Source organism: Stigmatopora nigra, chromosome 6, assembly GCF_051989575.1.
Source record: "Stigmatopora nigra isolate UIUO_SnigA chromosome 6, RoL_Snig_1.1, whole genome shotgun sequence".
Taxonomy (NCBI): Eukaryota; Metazoa; Chordata; class Actinopteri; order Syngnathiformes; family Syngnathidae; genus Stigmatopora; species Stigmatopora nigra.
In genome coordinates this window covers 11,367,294-11,383,038 of record NC_135513.1, presented here as the reverse complement: position 1 = coordinate 11,383,038, position 15,745 = coordinate 11,367,294, and the positions used below count along the sequence as shown (strand labels likewise).

The following is a 15,745-nucleotide window of genomic DNA, read 5'->3' as shown; positions in this document are numbered from 1 at the left end:
TAGTGTCACTTTTCAGGGCACCAACATATTTCCTTATTCTTGATATCTATGGAGCATAAATGCAACGTTTTGTAGTTATATGTATCATCATTGTTAGAATTTGCTCTAAAGTAGCGAAAACATGTTTTTTACGTTTTATAGTGTCCACAAGAGGGCACTAACTCCCTTCAGAAATCAACGCACGCCAGTGTGGCAAAGATAGCAATGGTTTACTTTATTCCATCATTATATTTTGCTGCATGTGGTGAATGTAATTAAACTTAACCGTATGTTTAAAAAGCCAAAATAGAGAGTAACATGGGTGTGCAAGCAAGCGCGTGACTTCATGTGAGTACGTGCGCGTGGCCGATTTGCGCGTCTGAGGCGTGACACTGGCTTGCGCGTTCACGCACTTCTTGGAGCGGTTGATTTCCATCACGAGTACCGTTCGTTCAAAGTAAGATATTTTCTTGGTTAAATTAACTAAATATCATCCTGATTAAAAACTAAAACAACACCAACAACAACCCGAGTTCCAAGGATTAGTCTGGGGCTTGATCCAGCAGTAAGTCCGGGGAGGAGAGGATCAACCCAGGCGGGGGTGCCATGGAAGGGATGCAAGCATACGGAGCCGGGAAAGCCGGAGGAGCTTTCGACCCGGTCACCTTCTTCCAGCAACCTCAGACTATATTGCGCATCGTGTCGTGGGTAAGTTCCGCATAATCATATAGCTCATAATTGGCCATTATATAGTCAATCCCTGCTGTGACAATGAAGGGCAGCAGTAAACAAACACATATGGTGGAAACTGCATGGGATATTCCACAATAAACACATAATAATTGTTGTTTTCTTATCTTAGAATAGATTAAGGACTGCAACTAAGTGTCTATTTATGTAAAAAATGAAACATTTATTAATTGATACAATTGCTCTACTTTTATTTTCCTGCACGATTTCAGTCGTTTTTATTTTTGGACTTGCCAACAATTTATAAAGAAGAAAATGTCATGCCTTAGAGTACTGGATCTTATTTATATTTATATTTAATGTAGCATTTTGGAGAGAAAAAAATGCTGTTTACAACCTTGACGATGGTGTTTTGTTTTCAAGACAGGAGGCCTGTTTCTTGGTAGGTATAAAGGAATCTCTCTTTAACCCACTTTCAGTGTGTTTTGAGGTAATGCTTTAGTCGTGTAAGTGCTCAATGAAGTGTGGAGGATTATGATGGTAGTGTGGATTTGTGTGTTGTGAGTTATGTGCCTTGTGTTAACTTATTTCCTCTTTTGCCATGCTTATTGGTCATCAAAACAAGCAGTAAATTGGTGAACAGTCTCAAACTTTTTAGTTTTCCTCTTTTTCATATTGATATACTATATATTCATGTAATTTATATTAAATTACTCTGTGAGTAAAGGAAGAACAGGAAGAAATAGCATGGAAATTTTAGATGACAGGCATCCAAGTATGCCAAAATACCCCTTGAATATGACTAGAGCAATAATAGTAACCATAGCAACATTAAAATTAATCTCAAGGAGTCTACTAGTAACACGCTTTTAAAATTCACACAGTATCAAAAAATTATGATAATAATAACATCACATTTTCTTCATCTCAGCTAATATTAAACCTGTTTCTGATTGTGGGGTCGCAATATGTGCAAATACACAAATTCTTACCCAGACCTCCTTCCACTGCTGGGTGTGCCAATGTATATGTATTTTGTAGTGAAATTTATACTAGCATTAAGGCTAGAGTTAGTTTGGTAGTTTGGCTGGAGAATGCAGGTGACTGTAGCAACACAAAAGCAAAGAGTGGTGTGGTTCAGCAACATTCTCTCATCAGCTTGCAAGCATTTGTTAGCGGAGGCATGTCGGAATTTTTAAACACAGTTCTATTTGCATGTTTGAACCCAGTGATAGTGTCTTGTGTGGCTTACTGAGTCATCTGACCTTTGTGAAACATGTAACCTGTAAGAATGGGTTGTAGGTGTTACTTGCTGGCTGCCTTGCTCATTATCTACAATGCATTGCGCCTTCTTTAAGGTATTAAATGAGTTTTAGGATTTCTAGTTAGCATTTGAAGCCAATTTAAGGTTTTTAAATAAGGTTTCAAACAATGATTAGGGTCGCAAGTTAGCATTTTGGTTTCAGAATGTGATTTTAAAGTGATGGTCAAGGTTTCAAAACAGGATTGTTCTATAAACCTTGGTTTGAGTGCAAATTTTGAATTATATATTGGAGATTCTATCAAAGGTTAGGGTTCAAATCTTGGTTTGCTAGTTCTTGAAATCATTTCTTCAGGCATTGATAGGGTTTAAATAGATAAAGATTTCATATCAGTACTTTCAATTAGGGTTTCAAGCCAAAATTGTGTATTATAGATCATAGAAATGAGCATCCATCTCTCTGATTGTCACGAGACAAGAGGTCTACATGCAGTCCTCAACAGAGCTGCCTTTCATCCCTACGGGAGTCTTGTGATTTTTTTTTGTGTGTTTGCGTGCATGTGTGTGTGTGTATGTGTGTGTACTTGAGACAGTACGTTGAAAGGAAAAGACGAATGTGACCAAAACATCACATGCTCGGATTAACGGAAACCAGGAATGTGTCAGCTTAGTTTAGTTCCAGAAAGTTGGGAGTTTTCCTTTTTTCGTTCTTTTATCTATTGTGTTAAATGTTTAGATTGAACTGAAAGTTAGGATTTTAAGTAAGTGTCATATTTGGGTCAAGATTATAAACAAGAGAGGTCTATTTAAGAAGGGTTTCAAAGGGGGGTTTGTTAAAGCCTTGCTTAGGGTTTGAAATAAGGATTTAAAACAATGGGCAAGGTATCAAAGGAGAGTTTCCAGCTGGTGTTACATTTTCAAATGAGGGTTGGGGTTTTACATTAAAATTTTGTATATTTGTTTGCATTTGCATTAAGAATTGAGATTAGGTTGGTGGTTTCAACATATTAGGGTTTCAATGGAAGGAGACGAGGCTCACAGACAAGTGCTTCTTTTTAATTGGATGAAAGATGGCTGCCCAGAGCAAGTTGTCCTCTTGACTCTTTCAAAACCTTCACAACATTTGTGATTGTGTCTTGACGCGTGTGCGTCTGTCCAGTAACAAGGGAGACGATGATGGCGGCGATGATGCAGGCAATGCTCTATAAATAGCGTCGCCTCTCTGCCTCCACTTTCCCTCAGCCAATCGGCTCCTTGCCTCGTCTTCATGAAAAAAGGTTGCTGGTACGTGTCCTAGAGGAGATGAGGAAGGGAAAAGATGGAGATGAGGAAATGTCATGCACTCTGCATACCTTTCACATGTCATGCACTCTGCATACCTTTCACACAATCTTTGACCCCCAAAATGTTGAAATCCTACATCTGGTTTAGAACCTGAATTTAAATCCTACTTTTAACACAGTAGCACATACGTGGTATGGTGTTTTTTATGTTATTGTATTACACTAATGATGTTCTGGCTTCCTTTTGTGTCTGTGTCATTCATTTGCAATGCACACACACACATACACACACTAGAGGAGCAGCTGGGTAAATTACACAAACAAAGACTAGCAGAGATGTCTAAAATTGTAGTTTTGTCTCATACATCAAAATGCAGGGCTGCAGAATAACTGGTTTTATTTAGAGTGGAGTCCCTTCTAATCTGAAATTTTAAGAGTGCAGTTTGGGAAACATCTTTACGCAGTATTAATGCAACTCAGTCACCTTTTCTTTTTCTCTCACCACAGCTCTTCTCCATTGTCATCTTTGCCTGCATCACCAATGAAGGCTACATAAACAAACCCAACGAGGTGCAAGAGTACTGCATTTTCAACCAGAACCAGAATGCCTGCAACTATGGCGTCTTCATGGGCTCCATGGCCTTCCTTTGCTGCTTGGCCTTCCTGGCCCTGGATGTCTACTTCCCGCAGATTAGCAGTGTCAAAGACCGCAAGAAGGCAGTTCTGGCCGACATTGGCGTGTCAGGTACAAGGACAAGCACTGAAAAGCCTAATCCTGTTCCAAACATGGCAACTAAGGCCAATTATGTTTTTCTCTTAAGAGCCATATGAGAACCTGGAAGAGTTTTTTAAGGAACATAAGAAAATGTTAACCTTGTTTGTGTTGGATATTGATTAAATTTTTGGGTGTTGTGAGCAGTTTCTTGTGTAGCCACACATATTTTTTTGATGATTAGGTTGAAAAAATAAGGAAAAACTGGCCAAAACTACATACCTATATACGTATATGTTATGAGAAAGCATCTTGAATTTTAGTCCTGTATTTTTTTAGAAGTGTGACTCCACATTTCTTCTCACCTGCAGCCTTTTGGTCGTTCATGTGGTTCGTGGGTTTCTGCTTCCTGGCCAATCAGTGGCAGGCAACCAACCAGGATGACGACCCTCTGAGGGAGCGCGGAGATGCAGCCCGAGCTGCCATTACCTTCTCCTTCTTCTCCATCTTTACTTGGGTATGTGTCCCTGGCTTCAATTGTCTTTTTAGTATTATAGACTGCTGAATAGAATGATTAAATAATTTGACATCAAAAAATGTCAAGTGTATGTGCAAAGTAAAATCAAGAACCAGACGTAATAAAAATAAAACCGCTTAGAATTTGCTACCCATTAAATTATTATTATTTATTTTTATTTAAGGAAAAAACAATTCCTGGATTCCTAATAAAGCCACCCAATGTATTTTCTAATATGCAGTTTTCCCATCAATGTCATTCATGTCTGTGTATGATATGCATATTGTTCCATCAGGGTGCCCAGGCTCTGTTCTCCATGGAGAAGTTTAAGAACGTGTCCTTTGAAGAGGAATACACAAAGTTATTCCCACCACAGCCTCATCAACCTCTTGTCTAATACTGAGATTTTTATTAGATGATTTTAACATTTCCCAAAGCTTAAACAGGCACCCCAGTCATTTCTATCATTTGTTCCTACATACACCAAATATTTTTTGAAGATCGGTGCTGAAAACATGCACAGACTGAAAACAATAGACTGCTGAGTTATAGAAATAAACAGTTTTCCCTTGTTTTGCTTCCCAAGATTTTTTGGGCAAGCCTATATAGGTTGCTGCTGGCCAACTATTGCTCTCTTTCTAGAGTGTGAGTTCACAAAATGTGGTTAGCGTGTCGGGCTCACAGCTTTGGGGTCCTGGGTTCAAATCCAGGTCATATCTATCTGTGTGGCATGGCTTGACCAAAGTCAATGTTCGCACTTCTCTGAAGTAACTGACCTGCTGACACTGACTAACAACTAATCAACTTTTCCAGCTTTTCTAGCCCATTAATCAATGTTTTCTTATCTCTCTTCTTTTAACATATCTCCTTCACTTCTGCTTTGCATCTTCGCTTGCACCCAAAACACTACTCGGCCTACCCAAGGCGGGGCTGGGCTTCCTGGGCTACCAGAGGTACAAGCTGGGGTCCGATTCGGCCCTTTTCTCACAGGAGTACACTGACCCCAGTCAGGATGCGGCAGGTGGAAGTGGACCCTACACTTCCTTTGGCAACGATGACCCGGAGAGTGGCGGAGGAGGCAATGGACAAGCGGGGGACAGCGTTTTCGATGGTACCACTGGATATCAACGTCAGGACTATTAAGTGATAGATGGTGGAATGAATAGGAGTAAGTTCTGATGGGGCCTCAAGAAACTGCTGCTTTCAAAGATTGTTTTTTCCTCATACATTTTAGCTCTGACAGTGCCTTAGGTCAATCCAAAGTCTTTTGAAGGCAAACTGAATCTGGACCAATGTATTAATGTAGAGAATTGAGTTGAATGTGGATAATATTTCTCTATATTGTCCATTTTAGGTCAGATGGGGCATCGAGTTATTATCCAGCAACTGTTAAATATGATCTTGAACCAGAAAGTGAAGTGTCATAACAAACTGGTCAAGATTTACATTTCAGATTACAAGATGTTGGCCCTAAATGGAACTGGAGCCTTTTTCCACACTAAATTGACTCTGTTAGCACAATGGTTCCAGATTCCATTTGCCATAAACTACTGTTGGATTAGCTTGATGCCCAATCAGGCTTCATTTATCACTCCTAAATTTGAACAAGTTGCAGTTTCACGTTGCCTTTTTCTTCCCATTAGCTTAACTTGAGGCCTCATCTGACCTGACACCAATTTGCAGTTGAACAGAAAGTGGGCCAGATTGTCATTATCTTGGATTGCCATGGTATTGACTTGAGGCCTCATTAGACAAGATGATCTGCTTTCAAACCAATTTGGAATACAAACACAAGCTGATATATAATTATTTTCTTTTGTTTCACTGAGTGAAGTTGGTTAACTTTTTTAAAAATCATATAGTATAAAAATACCTACAATACTAGGGCCCACCAAAACAAGTAAAACCTCAAAGTAACTTGATAAATACTCACATACTGTATATTCTTATAACATGCATCAATGCATACAGTACATACATAGCTTTCTAACAATAACCAATTTAAATATGGAGCTGCACTTTAAACTAAGCATAAATACTGTAATTAATCATTTTAGTATATTAAAGACAGATGTTAAACTTTATTTAAGAAAATTATGATAACCAGAAAAAGACCATTGAAAGGAGACAAATTATTTGATGATGAAATGTTTTGTTTGGGGGATAATAAAAGTAAACATTTATGACCAAACCTTCAAAGATGATACACAAACTGTACATACATGTACTTTATTTATACTGTGCAAGTGTGTAGCTGTAGACATCTGCAATGTTGCCTGTCAGATATGTTAAATCAAAAATATGTGTGTATTTGAAAAGGTTTACGTGTATGTTTTGGATGTTTATGGTTTCAACCAATGAGAATAAAGATATAACAGAAGCTAATGTTTGGTGGATTTATTCTAATGGATGGAGGTTTTATAGCTTTTCATATTATTTGGAAATGCTTTAACAAGATCTGTAGTGTTACTGTATTAAATGAATTATTTAAATGACTGGATGGCCTATCCACCTCACAGTACATACTGTGGTCAAAGGTCAAATGCGGGCTCTGTCAGGCCTTTTTTCCCTGTGACATTTTGTTGGGTATTCCCCTTACATCATTCCTCCCATATGACAAAATCATGCATGCTTGGTAACCTATGTTTATTGAACATTCTAAAATAATTTCTGGGTGTGTTTGCCCTTCGAAGTGCAGGCAACCAGTTCAAGATGTGAATTTTGTGCAGTAGAGAGAGGATGGTTAACTCCCAAGGAAGTAGACCATATGCAATCCTCACTGTAGCCATGTGGTGGCGTGACAGGTCAAAACAACGACTGAGGTAACCTTCACGTAAACGCGGAATTTATTAGTTCGTGATTTGACTTTTATAAATCACAAAGGTTATCGATCGAGACGAATTAAGAAAACGTGTTATCAGTTATAAACAATACGTGTTACTATCTACCCAATATAATTAATTCATGTTGCCGAGGACAATATTGAAACATTCGATTGCGAGAAGTCACTAAATGCAACTTGTCCTGCCCACTTTCAATATGGCAGCCCAGCTCAGGCATTTGATGCAGAGTGTAAGTGTAAACTTCAACCTTTTTCCCCTTACAAAACTCAAAATCAATATCGATTTTATTTTGTTATATGCTTTCCTTACCATGATTGTTCGGTGTTACTTAATGTTTTGCTCATGTCTTGGGTTTTGATCTAGTTTTGTAATCTTAGCCTGAGCTAGCTCCAGCCTGACTTTTATGTGGCCAATAAATTAGTTAAATTTCAAGACGATCGCCTAATTTAAACATTTTAAGGACTAGTTGTAATGGTAATAATGTATGAAATAGCTCTTAATTTGAGGCTGACATTTTTTTGTAGCATCAGAGTTGGACGGACGACCTCCCTCTGTGCCAACTCTGCGGCGTTGGAACTGCACCCAACTGCATGTATGGCACAGATGGCAAAAGCACGCAGAGCCACCCTAATGAAGATACACACCTGCGTTTCAGGTAAGAGTACCTGCATTTTATTCTGGCAACAGTATATGAAGTCAACTATCTTGTATCTCAACCCAAACGATTTTCTTTCCAGGAGTGAAGATGGTTGTTCCCTGTATGGTGTCTTCAATGGTTATGATGGTAGCAGAGTGGCCAGTTTTGCCTCCCAATTTCTCACAGCCGAACTCCTGCTGGGTCAGCTGAGCGCTGATCATTCAGACTCCGACATCCGGAGGGTCCTGACGCAGGTAAGTGCGATATAGAACAGGTAACAGTTAAGAAATGTACTTCCGCTTAAGTGCTATTTTGTACTCCTGCCAACCAAAACACTTACCTGTCAATCTCAGGCAAGTGCTCCCTTATTAAGTGATGATAAATCATACAATGCAACGTCGCACATATTTACACACGTAGTGCGTATTTAAAAGTCCAAAATAGCAACAAATACATTCAGGGGCCCCTATCCATGCCGGTGCATAAGATATGTAATGTGTTTTTTTTCCCAATATGGTGTTTGTGCAGGCTTTTGAAGCAGTGGAGAAGAGTTACCTGCACACCATTGATCATGCATTGGCAGAGAAAGCTAACTTGTCCAGCTACATGCTACCCCATAGCGAGGCAGGTGTACACACACACACACACACACACAAACACACACTCGGCTTGGTGATATAGACACAATTGCATAACTTGATATTCATCCCACATTTATTGATGATGTTTACCATAGTTAAATTTGAATAATTTGCAGAGCAAATCTAATTCCATTTCTATTTGTCTGATATAGTGATTTACTTTCACATATAGGTAGTTACAGTTTCTATTACTAATCTTAGATATAAGAGGTCCCTCAAATACCATTTTGCTTCTGGGGAGTTAGAGTTGTGTTCTGTTTTATTCTCTTTAGATACATTACAGTCATTCTCCATCTTGTTTGCTGTATATAATTGGATTCTCTACCAGAGAGAATTTTATTGCACTCCTATGCGCTCATTATTGCATTTGGTGACAGTACAAGTCGCATTGGCTTACAAGTTAGCATTAGTGCTTTCATTCCTGGATCTATTTTACCTTCTGCACCAGATCATTTTGTTGAAAACTGCTGTGACAGCCATAACTAAAATTGTGTTCCTCAAGGCTATGTTCAGTTTGACAGGGCCCATCACTCTTATCAAATAACCTAAGCTAAGTTTTTTTGTCCTGATTTATTTTCCTTTACTTTCCTTCTGCCCCTACGGCCTGACAGAAGGTGCAGGAGCGTCTTAAAGAGTTGGAGCAAGAATTGTCAGGAGGAGCCATGGCAATTGTGGCGCTCATTCTCAACAACAACCTCTACATTGCTAACGTCGGTATGAAATTAAAATATGTTCATTCAAAAAAACACATACTTTCCCGGCTGCTGGCACTGTACTTCACCAGCAGATGTCCTATTTGCAACAGTTTTTCAATTAGGTCTCTTTAGCTGCACCTCATTGTCAGTACAAAATGCAGTTGCCTACACATGCCATAAACTGAAAATAAAACAAACAGACATATTCTTACTCAAACTTCCAGCCTTTCATAATCATGTTTTAAATTCTGTTGTCATTTTATGTTAACTAACTAAATCAGTATTTCATAGGGACTAACCGGGCTCTGCTGTGCAAAACTACCACCGATGGCCAAAACCAATTCTTCCAGTTGGGCAAACCTCACAGCACCGATAACGATGATGAGCTTCAGAGACTTGCCACGCTAGGTAACTTCAGACCTATAGTTTCTGTTCCAGTTCCATCTTACTATTTTCCTGTCTGCCGTTTTTACAGGATTGGATCCTGCCCGTGTCAAGCTTGCAGGCCACATTGCTGGGCAGCGTAGCACTAGGAGACTTGGAGACTACCGCGTCAAAATCAACTATAATGATATTGACCTGCTCAGGTAGAAAAAAAATACGTACATGCATTTATAAATGTGCAATTATAATGATAAAAAAGGCTTCCTTTTCATCTGTGCATGGAATTTCATCAGTTTATTGATTTTAATGGATATTTCAGCATAAATCGTCCATTACAATTCAATGTTTTACCCAAAACCCTGCTTTTCCAACTAAAAAATATATTTCTTACTTGTACTATTGTATTATGTACAGCTCCTTCCCCTTCCAATTATGGAATGTCGTGTTAAACAAAAATTAAAAATTCCACATTGGTGAAAGCACAAATAAAAGAATGCACACAACGTGACAACAATATTAATGCCTTGTGTGTGATTTTTGTGTTTTCAGCGTAGCCAAAACCAGGCCCATCATTTCCGAGCCGGAGATCTACGGCAGCCAGTCTCTGAATACCGTTACAGGCTTTCTGCTGCTCATGTCAGAAGGACTCATCGACGCCTTGGAATGTGCACACGGGCCTGAACATGTCAATAAGGTAGCTGGGAGTATGCTTTAGTAAATTTAGGCAATTTAAAATAATGACTTTTTCTTCCCCTGAAGCGCATTTCATGTAGCAATCTCAAAGATTGATGAGAATAACACAAGAAATTAATCCAGCATATATCATCATGGCCTTTTCTGTGCCATTGCAGGAAATTGTTGCCATGGTGGCAGCAGAACTGGCGCAGCAGACGAGCCTGGAGACGGCAGCGCAGTCGGTGGTGGACCGCGTCAAGAGGCTGCACCACGACGTCTACACATCGGGGCGCCAGAGGGCCACCTTCTGCTCCCGGCATGAGGACATGACCCTGCTTATCCGCACACTCAATTACCCGCTGGCGGATGGTGTCCTCACACCCACACAAGGTGGGTTGATTTTTGGGAAAACTCAAAAAATGTCAAAATATCATATCATATCCAGCATACTCCTTGGGGAAAATGAAGAAAATTAGGTTTGCCCCAAAAAAACAAAACAAAAAACACACCTAAAAACACCTAAAAGTAAGAAAATTGTCGTTTTCTTAATTGAGAAGCCAATGGCTATGTTAACATGGTGCTATTAATTAGTGTTAAGATTAATATTCAGTTTTTTTATATTCTGACTTGACTTAGTGCAATATTTGCCTTGCCTAAAACAAAATTACCGAGGCTTTGTTTGAGATTTATTCTCATCCCTGCTTACAACAAACAATTCATGTCGATGTTTCACTACTTTGAGAGCCCATCTGTTGGAAACTCAACTTGATGCCATTCATTTTCCATGCCAATGCTTTTGTGTGTTTTATTCTAAGAACAATTCATCACCATGTATTTACTCCTGTGTTGCTTTGCTAGGTGGCCGCATATACCCTGTATCAGTGCCCTATTCTAACAGTCAGAGCACCAGTAAAACCAGCGTTACTCTGTCGCTAGTGATGCCTTCACAGGGCTCTCTGACCAATGGGACCAACACGGCTTCCACTCTCGAAGAAGGCACACCCACTCCTGGGTAAGATTCTGTCTACTTTTCTTTTCACTCCCTACTCTTAAAAATGGTACCTTCACATTTTGAACAGTGGATCTTGGGTTCTAAAAAATGAGTTTTAAATGTTGTTGAGAGAAAGCATAAACCTGGCAAGTGGAGGTACAGCTGTCTTTTCCTGCTATTATTGCCTCCATTGTCTGTGTTTATATTGGCTCCACATCATTTTTGCCTGACTTCCTGTGTTCGCTCCCTCCCCCGCTGCTGATTTTGATAGTATCACCCCCACCTCCCTTTTTTTTTATTCGTTATGGGTCAGCCCTTCTTTTGCTTCCTGGTGATCCTCCACTGCTGTGTTTATTTTTATACACAAGTTTTCCCCCTTGTCTTTTTGCTTAAGCACTAGACGTAGAGTATTGTAGAACTCCTGCAGCATTTCAAAATCCAGCTATTGTGAAATGTTTTAAGCGATATCAGAAAAAGTGCTTTTTTATTAGTAAAAATGAACTACTGCCTTTTTACATTATAAAGTGCAATTCTTAAAGTATCCTTGAGGCATTTTTTTTCCTGGAAAGAAAAATGCTTCCGTCTCTAGAAGCCCAAATAGGAGAGATTATGGTAAACTGTGTTTTTCGCTTGAATAATAACTTTAACAATTTACTATCCCCCATCAATCTTAAAACCACTTAAATCTCAAAAATGTAAATCTTACTTCCATTGTGTGTTTATAAATGACCCTGATTTTCATATGTAGCCACAAAAAAAATAAAGCAGGAATATTAATCCCTAGATTCCATTAACCTTGCTATACTCCAAAAAAGAAAAATATGTTATCCAATTCACATACCCATCATTACTCCTCCTTTCACCATTAATCCCTCATCTTCTATTACTCCCTCTCGTTGCAATTGAACTCCTGACTCTGCTCTCACCTTTCATGCCAGAAGCCAGAGCCCCACAGCCACACTGCAGTCCACCATCACACAGACCCAGAGCTCTAGCTCCAGCTCAGGAGATGGCAGCCTTTTCCGTCAATGTGGTAGCCAGGCGGCGCAACCGGATGAGACGGGACGCGTGCCGCCTTACGTAGACTTCACACAATTTTACCGCTTGTGGGCCAATGACCACAGCGACGGACAAATGCCTCCATGCGACATTGGATCACAATGATAATGTCGTGTAGGGCATTTTTTTTAATTTTTACGATGAATGTGAGACATCTGGACACAACGATGGAAAAGCTCGAGCAGTTTTTTTTTTAAATACCTGCTGCATGGGATTTTGATACAGTGTTTGGATTCTATTAGAAATGAGGACAATAGTTTGTGCCATTTCTTCTGTCCAGAATCTAAAAGCTTCAAAGACTTGCTCGTTTCTTCTGGTTTCGTAAATGATGAACTCGTCATTTCATTTGGTGCACCGTCGTCGTAAGGAGTTGTTTTATAAATCTGACTATGCATAGAAAATGATGCGCACTTTTGTTTTACTCTATAAAAAAAGACAAGACTCAACCGAAGGCATTAATATTGACATCATGGTAGAAATGAATTTTTAATTCATCAATATGTTGTTGGTATGGAATGTTGACATTTAACTAGAACATTTTAAAAACAAGCATTGGTGTGCTACTACAGGCTGCAGACTGCTGTCATTGACTAGCTTGTAAACTACAGCAACAATAAGGTTACAATTAATCTGCTATCATACGTATATTTATTCAATGATTGTCCACTGCACTTATTCTGGCAAGGGTTGTGGGAGCTATCATTGGAAAAAAAATCTAATCGAGTTCCATGGATTGATAGATATTGACCGATGCTACGTAACGATCAAGTTTCAAGACAATCGGTTTGCAAATGACGAATAGGTAGGACATCAGTGTCCACAAGAGCAACAACAACTAATTGAGTGGCAAGACAAAGAATTATATTAACACGACCCCCCTGTTATGACCAGGCTGACAATGTGGTAGCTTGCAGTCTTCATTGGCACTGATATTCAGTTAAAAAAATGCTTTGGTCAATCAAGAATCTTTGGGTAATTATTAAAAATCAAAGATATTGTATATATGTGATATGTATTGAATGTGTGATGAGTTTTCTTAAAATGTTTTGAATTTGGCTACAGATTCATTGCATTATATCAGTTGAAAACTACTTTTGTACTCTATATCTTGTACATATATATGGTATATACTATGTATCGTATATACCATCTTTATCTGAATGTATGATATTGTTGGTGGTCAGTCTAAAGAGTTTTTTATTATTATCATATTGGCTCGCAATGTACTGTTTTTTAATTTAATTTTTAGAATTATTTTCTGTGTGGACTCGTGAATGTCCATTTTCTACAAAATTATGGTTACACTATACTAAGCAAAAATATGATACATTCTGTACCATCTGAGTTTTTGCTATTGTGGCAAAAATCAAAAAGGCTGGAAAAAAATCACTCTTATTTCCAAAATTGTGCCCTTAGAGCTACTTTCACATGAAATTTGTTAGTCAAGTCTATCATTCATAGACCCACAAAAGTATCCTAGTATGCTGCTGTCACATGGCTGGACCGCAAGAGCAGACTTAGTGTCAGTTTTGTCCATAAAAAGTAGGCTTTTAGGAAGATTTTGGCATATTAACAGATTTACCCAAAGTATTTTTAAAGTATTGATAATGGTTCCAAGGGTCATATGACAAATTGGGTACAAGTGCCCACTGTTCTTATTGTAGGCTTGGTCCTTCCTGTTTTCCATTGGTGAAGACGGGAAATAGAAAAGAGGGAAATGCAGAGAATTAGGATAAGAGAATACTTACTGTACAGGCTGGAAATTCTTCCAGGTTTTTCTTTTGTTTTCAACTGGATTCAGTAACATTCAAGTGGGAATTATTCAACATATGTATGTATTGTGATGTTGGAAGAAATGTTGTAACTTGACACCATTTTGACCGACAATCATTAAAACTGATTTAAAAACAAAAAACAAAGAAGCCACCAGAAATGACCTTTAATAATAATAATATCACAGAAGCCTTTAATCAGCATCTGTGGTTATTGTTGGACTCAAACGCCACACTTGTTAATTGTGCCATTTAGCTGTAATTAGTTGGAGTTTTTTCCACTCATGCTGTAACCCAATTCTTAAAAAGTGGTTTTAATTAGTGTAATTGCTGTTGAATGGGGGAAATTGACAAGATTTTGAAAAACTCTGGTGGGATTTGTGGAGAGAGGGTCAAGTCTCAGTTATGGCATTTAGTTGGTCCTCCTGCTTACAAGATTAAGTAATTGTGTTTTGCCTTTAATTTAAGACCTTTAATTTTGGTTTGCTCCATATTTAGTTTTTTGCTTGACGACTAAGAAAATTATAACTTTCGCACAGCTGCTTTTTAGTCTCATATCGTCCTTTTTCAGGTATATTAAACCAGTCCCTGAGAGCTTGTTCAATTGCCGACAAATTACAAATACTTATCCTGAGTGGAACTTTTATGATAGGCAGTTTAATATTAACCATCATAACACAAAGGGTATAATATTAACGGTATAATATTATTACATTTTAAAAAAAATGCCATGACAGCCCAAACACCTGTCGTTACCTTTATTTTCTCCCAGAAATATAGTCCCTAAAATGTATCAATTCGCAACATGCAATGTGAAAGGCAACAATGTCATTAATCGACCCACAATTAGACTCAGCAATGTTATAGCATGCTTCAAAATTGGTGCCTGTTTTAACCCCATTAGGTAAAAAAAATATCAGAGAACATTTATGCTCACTCAGCAAGCTTAGACAAGCCCAACTTTTATTACTTTTCACTCCATTATTTATTAAAATTACCATCTCTTTCCATATTTTTGCCCTCTAAGCATATTATATTTCCAGGATTTTGCGATCCTGGTCAATGACTAGCAAGTATGACTTTTGTACTTAACTGTTCAGGTGTGTTATCTGTACATTTCAAGTTCACTTTTTACAAGCTTTCAAGTGGGTGTGTTCAAGAGTGCAAACAAGACGCTTTTTCTTCTCAAATCATCCACATACACTCTTCTTCTTTGAACAATGCATGTGATGAGAGTCACTTAGAAAACAACAGCAAGTCGGGATAACATTTTGTTTATTCAAAAACAAGGCTGGTGTACAAAAAAAGGTAACTTTTTTTTAGTATTTACCGCATGTGAATAACTTTGTTTAGAAACATATGATAGAAAATTGTGCAATATTGCCAAGACGGTTTGATTTCATCCAACTGGAGCAGTTGTTGACAACTTGTGAACTGCTCATTGCGGGCAAAAAAAGTTCAATTCTTCCTATACTACATGGTACACTATTTACAAAAACAAAGTGTACTGGAGCCTATCCCAACTGATTTCAGATGACAGGTGGGATAGGCTCCAGCACCCCATGTGATGCTTGTAAGAGAATGAATTAATGAATGTTTTTTTGTC

The 15,745-nt window shown here is 38.4% G+C and overlaps 2 protein-coding genes across 4 annotated transcripts; both read left to right on the top strand.

Annotated features, from left to right (window-relative positions):
- The first annotated feature begins 18 nt into the window (after positions 1-18).
- On the top strand, positions 19-6,827 carry LOC144197911 (synaptogyrin-1-like). Of its 2 annotated transcripts, none has more exons than XM_077718637.1 (4): positions 19-687; positions 3,721-3,958; positions 4,297-4,442; positions 4,738-5,360. In XM_077718637.1, the coding sequence occupies exons 1-4, from the start codon at positions 586-588 to the stop codon at positions 4,837-4,839; spliced, it is 588 nt and encodes a 195-aa protein (XP_077574763.1). In that variant the 5' UTR covers positions 19-585; the 3' UTR covers positions 4,840-5,360. The 2 variants fall into 2 exon arrangements, with proteins under 2 accessions (XP_077574763.1, XP_077574762.1); XM_077718636.1 differs by lacking the exon at positions 4,738-5,360 and adding an exon at positions 5,367-6,827 and having other exon boundaries at positions 27-687.
- A 609-nt stretch (positions 6,828-7,436) lies between these two features.
- On the top strand, positions 7,437-13,019 carry tab1 (TGF-beta activated kinase 1/MAP3K7 binding protein 1). Of its 2 annotated transcripts, none has more exons than XM_077719787.1 (11): positions 7,437-7,514; positions 7,810-7,940; positions 8,023-8,176; positions 8,451-8,546; positions 9,175-9,277; positions 9,550-9,666; positions 9,734-9,845; positions 10,192-10,336; positions 10,494-10,707; positions 11,176-11,329; positions 12,250-13,019. In XM_077719787.1, the coding sequence occupies exons 1-11, from the start codon at positions 7,455-7,457 to the stop codon at positions 12,470-12,472; spliced, it is 1,509 nt and encodes a 502-aa protein (XP_077575913.1). In that variant the 5' UTR covers positions 7,437-7,454; the 3' UTR covers positions 12,473-13,019. The 2 variants fall into 2 exon arrangements, with proteins under 2 accessions (XP_077575913.1, XP_077575912.1); XM_077719786.1 differs by having other exon boundaries at positions 12,247-13,019.
- The last annotated feature ends 2,726 nt before the right edge of the window (positions 13,020-15,745 follow it).

What these genes read in the sequence shown, in the direction of transcription:
- tab1 (XM_077719786.1), top strand. Translation starts at nt 7,455, where the DNA reads ATGCAACTTGTCCTGCCCACTTTCAATATGGCAGCCCAGCTCAGGCAT. An exon ending in CCTCTACATTGCTAACGTCG is followed by an intron (nt 9,278 to 9,549) that starts GTATGAAATTAA and finishes AGTATTTCATAG; the next exon opens with GGACTAACCGGGCTCTGCTG. An exon ending in AATGATATTGACCTGCTCAG is followed by an intron (nt 9,846 to 10,191) that starts GTAGAAAAAAAA and finishes TTGTGTTTTCAG; the next exon opens with CGTAGCCAAAACCAGGCCCA.
- LOC144197911 (XM_077718636.1), top strand. Translation starts at nt 586, where the DNA reads ATGGAAGGGATGCAAGCATACGGAGCCGGGAAAGCCGGAGGAGCTTTC. An exon ending in GGCCGACATTGGCGTGTCAG is followed by an intron (nt 3,959 to 4,296) that starts GTACAAGGACAA and finishes TCTCACCTGCAG; the next exon opens with CCTTTTGGTCGTTCATGTGG. An exon ending in TCTTCTCCATCTTTACTTGG is followed by an intron (nt 4,443 to 5,366) that starts GTATGTGTCCCT and finishes GGCCTACCCAAG; the next exon opens with GCGGGGCTGGGCTTCCTGGG.